This window comes from Poecile atricapillus, chromosome 24, assembly GCF_030490865.1.
Source record: "Poecile atricapillus isolate bPoeAtr1 chromosome 24, bPoeAtr1.hap1, whole genome shotgun sequence".
In the NCBI taxonomy this organism is placed as follows: Eukaryota; Metazoa; Chordata; class Aves; order Passeriformes; family Paridae; genus Poecile; species Poecile atricapillus.
In genome coordinates, this window is record NC_081272.1 from 6,368,986 (window position 1) to 6,375,767 (window position 6,782).

The 6,782-nt window shown below is 32.1% G+C and overlaps 1 protein-coding gene across 1 annotated transcript in view; it reads left to right on the forward strand.

Annotated features, from left to right (window-relative positions):
* MACO1 (macoilin 1) overlaps positions 1 to 6,458 on the forward strand; it is a 27,975-nt gene extending 21,517 nt beyond the window's left edge. The window contains exons 8-11 of the mRNA XM_058856610.1: positions 758 to 940; positions 1,888 to 2,008; positions 3,316 to 3,490; positions 5,649 to 6,458. Coding sequence (XP_058712593.1) covers positions 758 to 940; positions 1,888 to 2,008; positions 3,316 to 3,490; positions 5,649 to 5,851 — 682 coding nt within the window. The 3' untranslated portion in view covers positions 5,852 to 6,458. The remainder of the gene's footprint in view (positions 1 to 757; positions 941 to 1,887; positions 2,009 to 3,315; positions 3,491 to 5,648) is intronic.
* The last annotated feature ends 324 nt before the right edge of the window (positions 6,459 to 6,782 follow it).

The window sequence follows — 6,782 nt, forward strand, 5'->3', positions numbered from 1 at the left end:
ACATGTAAATGAACCAGCCACATTATCATTTCTATCAATTTTCCATATTCATTTCTACTGATATTTACATTTTTCTATTCAATTGCTATCAATTATTTACTTATATACATAGAAATGAACCAGCTACATTGTCATTTATATAAATTCTTCATATTAATTTCTACTGATTGATATCTATATTTTTCTATTCAATTGCTATCAATATTGCTATCAATTATTTACTTATATACATGTAAATGAACCAGCTACACTGTCATTTCTATCAATATTTCATATTAATTTCTACTGATATTTACATTTTTCTATTCAATTGCTATCAATTATTTACTGATATACATAGAAATGAACCGACCACATTGTCATTTATATAAATTATTCATATTAATTTCTACTGATTGATATCTATATTTTTCTATTCAATTGCTATCAATTATTTACTTATATACATAGAAATGAACCAGCTACATTGTCATTTATATAAATTCTTCATATTAATTTCTACTGATATTTACATTTTTCTGTTCAATTGCTATCAATATTGCTATCAATTATTTACTGATATACATAGAAATGAACCAGCTACATTATCATTTCTATCAATATTTCATATTAATTTCTACTGATTGATATCTATATTTTTCTATGCAATTTTTATCAATAAATCTGCCTGTGCTGGGGGCTGCAGGGGGATTGTTGTGATAAATCAGGGAGGCAGATGTGGCTGCAGCCTGTGCTCAGTGCCCGCTGTCCCCTGCAGATTGCACAACGCTGTCCAGATGAAGCAGAAGGACAAACAGACCATCAGCCAGCTGGAGAAGAAGCTGAAGGCAGAGCAGGAGGCACGAACCTTTGTAGAAAAGCAATTAATGGAGGAGAAGAAGAGGAAGAAGTTGGAAGAAGCAACTGCTGCACGAGCTGTGGCCTTTGCTGCTGCCACCAGGTGCTCTGGCCTGGGGAGCCTTTGGGGCAGGAGGGAGGAGCCTGTGCTTTTCTATTTCAAAAAAAAATAGCTTTTATTTTAATTTATTGTTTTAATTTATTGCTTTAATTTATTTATTTTAATATTTTATTCTAATTTTTTAATTTTTATTTTAATTTATTTTTATTTCTTACTTTGGATTTCTTTCTTTTAATTTCTTTAATTTCTTTTAATTTCTTTCTTTTAATTTCTTTAATTTCTTTTAATTTCTTTCTTTTAATTTCTTTAATTTATTTCTATTTATTTCTATTAATTTATTTCTATTAATTTATTTCTATTAATTTATTTCTATTTATTTCTATTAATTTATTTCTATTTATTTCTATTAATTTATTTCTATTTATTTCTATTAATTTATTTATTTTAATTTATTTATTTTAATTTATTTTAATAATTTTATTTATTTATTTCAATTTTTTATTTCAATTTCTTATTTTTAATTTTTAATTTAATTCCTTTTAATTTCTTTATTGTAATTTCTTTTCATTTCTTTATTTTAATTTCTTTATTTTTTATTTTTATTTCAATTTCTTATTTTCAATTTTTATTTTAATTAATTCTAACTTCTTTATTGTAATTTCTTTTAATTTCTTTATTTTAATCTTTTTGGTTTATTTTTTATTATTTCGATTTTTTATTTCAATTTCTTATTTTCAATTTCTATTTTAATTCCTTTTAATTTCCTTATTGTAATTTCTTTTAATTTCTTTATTTTAATTTCTTTATTTTTATCTTTTTATCTTTTTATTCTTTATTTTTTATTTCAATTTTTTATTTCAATTTTTTATTTTAATTTCTTTACTTTAATATTTTAATTTTAATTTATTTTTTTTTTAAATTTAAATTTCTTTTAATTTCTTTCATTTTTATTTTAATTTTTGTTTTCTCCTTGTGCTGTTTCCCTGCAGGGGGGAATGCACGGAAACCCTTCGGAATCGCATCCGGGAGCTGGAGACAGAGTGCAAGAAGTTAACAATCGACATCAAACTGAAAGAGGATCAGATCAGAGAGCTGGAAATGAAAGTTCAGGTAACGCCAGAGCTCCAGGAGAGCTCCAAATCCCTGGATCTGTGTGAGAACAGCACCCAGGGAGCACAGCCTGGGCAGGAGGAGCCTCCAGGGGCTCCATCCAGACCATTCCAGACCATTCCAGACCATTCCAGACCATTCCAAACCATTCCAAACCATTCCAGACCATTCCAGACCATTCCAGACCATTCCAGACCATTCCAGACCATTCCAGACCATTCCAAACCATTGCAGACCATTGCAGACCATTCCAGACCATTCCAGACCATTCCAGACCATTCCAGACCATCCCAAACCATTCCAGACCAACATCCAGGGGCTCCATCCAGACCATTCCAGACCATTCCAGACCATTCCAAACCATTCCAAACCATTCCAGACCATTCCAAACCATTCCAAACCATTCCAGACCATTCCAGACCATTCCAGACCATTCCAAACCATTCCAGACCATTCCAAACCATTCCACACCATTCCAGACCATTCCAGACCATTCCAAACCATTCCAGATCATTCCAACATCCAGGGGCTCCATCCAGACCATTCCACACCATTCCACACCATTCCAGACCATTCCAGACCATTCCAAACCATTCCAAACCATCCCAAACCATTCCAAACCAACATCCAGAGCCTCCATCCAAACCATTCCATGCATTTTTGTCCTTAGGATGCCATTTTTGTCCCCAGAATGCCATTTTTCCCCCCCAAGATGCCATTTTTGTCCCCCAGGGTGGAATTTTTGTTCCCAAGATGCCATTTCCCCCCCTTGGCTGACATTTTTCACCCCCAGAATGCCATTTTTACCTCCCAGGATGCCATTTTTCCCCCCCAAGATGCCATTTTTGTCCCCCAGAATGCCATTTTTCCCCCCCAAGATGCCATTTTTCCCCTCAAGATGCGATTTTTGTCCCCCAAGATGCCATTTTTGTCCCCCAGGGTGGAATTTTTGTCCCCCAGAATGCCATTTTTCCCCCCAGGATGCCATTTCCCCCCCTAGGCTGACATTTTTCCCCCCAGAATGCCATTTTTCCCCCCAAGATGCAGTTTTTCCCCCCCAGAATGCCATTTTTCCCCCCAAGAATGCCATTTTTTCCCCCCAAGATGCCATTTTTGTCCCCCAGGGTGGAATTTTTGTCCCCAGGATGCCATTTCCCCCCCTAGGCTGACATTTTTCCCCCCCAAGATGCCATTTTTCCCCCCCAGAATGCCATTTTTCCCCCCAGAATGCCATTTTCCCCCCCAGGCTGACATTTTTCCCCCCCAGGATGTCCCTGGAGTCATCCTGAGCCCGATTTTCCCCGCAGGAGCTGAGGAAGTACAAGGAGAACGAGAAGGACACGGAGGTGTTGATGTCAGCGCTCTCAGCCATGCAGGACAAGACACAACACCTGGAGAACAGCCTGAGTGCAGAGACCAGGATCAAGCTGGACCTGTTCTCTGCCCTGGGAGATGCAAAAAGGCAGCTGGAGATTGCCCAAGGTAACCAAAGCTTCCATTCCACACCCACTGAGGGGCAAAATCCTGCAATTTTGTGCTTCTCAGAGGGGATTTGGTGTTTCTGGGTTTGGGAGTGTGGAGATTGGATTGTCTGATCTCACCTTGCCAGCCCATCAAACTGAAAAGGAACATTAAAATAGGTGTTTAAATTAATTCAGGGTTGTTTTCTGAAGAATTTATTTTATAGAAATAATTTTATTTATATATATAAATCAATATAAAATCAGTATATAAAATTATATGAATCAATATAATATATAAATCAATAAATTAATATATAAATTATATAAATAATATATAGAAATAGAAATCAATATTATAGAAATCAATATAAAATCAATATATAAACTTATATAAATCAATATAATATATAAATTAATATATAAATTATATAAATAATATATAGAAATATAATTCAAAATTATAGAAATCAATATAAAATCAATATATAAATTTATATAAATCAATATAATAAATCAATAAATTAATATATAAATTATATAAATAATATATAGAAATATAAATCAAAATTATATAAATCAATATAAAATCAATATATAAACTTATATGAATCAATATAATATATAAATCAATAAATTAATATATAAATTATATAAATAATATATAGAAATATAAATCAAAATTATATAAATCAATATAAAATCAATATATAAACTTATATGAATCAATATAATATATAAATTAATATATAAATTATAAAAAATATATGGAAATATAAATCAATATTATAGAAATCAATATAAAATCAATATATAAACTTATATAAATTAATATATTATAATATATAAATCAATAAGTATATCATTTCTATAAATTGTATATAAATATAAATCGATATTATATAAATAATATATAAATCAATATATAAAATTATATACATCAATATATTATAATAATATAAATCAATAAATTAATATATAAATTATATAAATAATATATAGAAATATAAATCAATATTATAGAAATCAATATAAAATCAATATATAAACTTATATAAATCAATATATTATAATAATGTATCAATAAATTGCTAAATAAATTATATAAATAATATATAAAAATATAAATCAATATTATATAAATAATAGTATTCAAATCAATATAAAATCAATATATAAAATGATCTAAATTAATATATTATATTATAATAATAAATCAATAAATTAATATATAAATTATAGAAATAATGTATATAAATACAAATAATATTATATAAATAATATATAAATCAATAAATTAATAAGTTTATATAAATTATTTTATATAAATTTTATTAATTTATTTATTTTATAAAGCATTACAAGGAGCTGGAGGTGTTTTAAAGCTCTGAAAGAACTCTCTCTTAATTTAAGAGATTAATTAATTAAATTAAGCATGTTATTAAGCTGCTGTCCAATAATAATAATAATAATAATAACAATAATAGTAATAGTAATAGTAATAATAATAATAATAATAATAATAATAATAATAATAATAATAATAATAATAATAATAATAATAATAATAATAATAATAATAATTTCTTGCTCCTCAAGTAAATAAAAGCTACATTTGGGTAGAACCCAAGGTGAGGGGAGTGTGATGCCACCAGAGGGAGCAGAAAACCAACAATAAAACCCAGCCCAGGCTTCCTGCAGCTGTGCAAAACAAAATTCAAGAACTTTGCATTTAACACCAGTTTAATTTCCCTGCAGAGGGTTGTTTGATTGCAGGAATACTTAATTAGAGGGAGAAACTGTTTTGTTTGGGGTTTTTTTTTTGGCACCTGGTTTCAGGAATTGCTGAGAAGAAATGATGGGAATGGGATGGTTTGGAAAATTAACAGGTTTTATGACCAAAATATTTCAGCTTTTGTGAGGAGTTTGGAGAAGGGGAATGGAAAAGGGCAGAAAAAATGAGATTAAATAGAAATAATCCTTGGGGATGCTGCAGCAAATAATGCAAATAATGACTCCAAATAATGCAAAATGATAGCAGGAGTGCTGAGTTTTGTTCTGTGGCATTTGGAGACAGCTCTGCCCATGGATCAGGTGCTGATTTCAGGCTGCAGAAGGGAAGATTTTGATCTCCTGAGCATTCCAGCCCCATTGTGAGCGCTGTCCTTTGCTGTTCACAGGGCAGATCTTGCAGAAGGATCAGGAAATCAAGGACCTCAAACAGAAGATCGCAGAGGTGATGGCAGTGATGCCCAGCATCACCTACACCGCAGCCACCAGCACCCTGAGCCCCGTGTCCCCACATTATTCTTCCAAATTCGTGGAGCCCAGCCCCTCTGGACTCGACCCCAACGCCTCTGTCTACCAACCCCTGAAAAAATAATGAATAAATGCCAATTTCCCTCTGCCCTGGGGGCTGCAGGAGCTCCCAGGGGGTCTCTTGCAGTCAAGATGAAATTGTTTCGTGTGGGACTGTGTTTGTTGTCATTTCCAGCAGGAGAAAAGAGCGTTGATTAGAGCTGCCCATCAGGTTTTGGTTTTTTTTTTCTTGTAAATTTTTAGAGAAACCTCACAGAACTTTGCCATTTCTTTTCCTTGGCCAACGCATTAAAAACGATTCTTGGTTTTCAAGTAGCCAATTTTGCCTTTTTATGTACTCTTGCATGGTTTCCTCTTGAAAAAAACAAACAAAAAAACAAACAAACCACAGGGCTTTGCTTGGTTTTGAACCCTTTCTCCCTCAGTTTTTTTATTTCATGATCAAATTGGATTTGCAGATTCATCCAGTGAGGAAAACCCTGGAGTTTTCCCAGTGAAAGGGTTGAACAATCCAACAAAGCTTTGATTTATAGATGTATTAAATACAAACACGTGCTATGTTGCAGAAGATAATTTGATTTTATTTTTTTTTTTCCCCCCCTTTCAAAGGACCAAACAAATTCCAGGGGCGTTGTTTAAGGGAAGGAATAAAGAATAGCTGATGATGATGATGATGATGTGATGGTGGTTGTTGTGTGAAATATTTATATCCCCATTGGTGTTTATTTTAATCCCTGAGAATTGCTAAACAGTCTTGTTCACAGTGCCTTGGGAAAAGACATTTCAAGAGGAAACTTGATGGTTTATAAACAATTTTTTTCCCCCCTCACTTCACTGTCAGCTTCTGTATCAAAACTCATGACAGAGCCTGCTGCAACTCGTGGTAATTTGGGTGTTCATCACCTCTCCATCCTCTTCTTTTGCTCCAAGCTCAGCAGTTGTTCTGTACTCGGTGGTTCTGCAGCAGATCCCTCCAGGAGAGTGAAACAAAATGT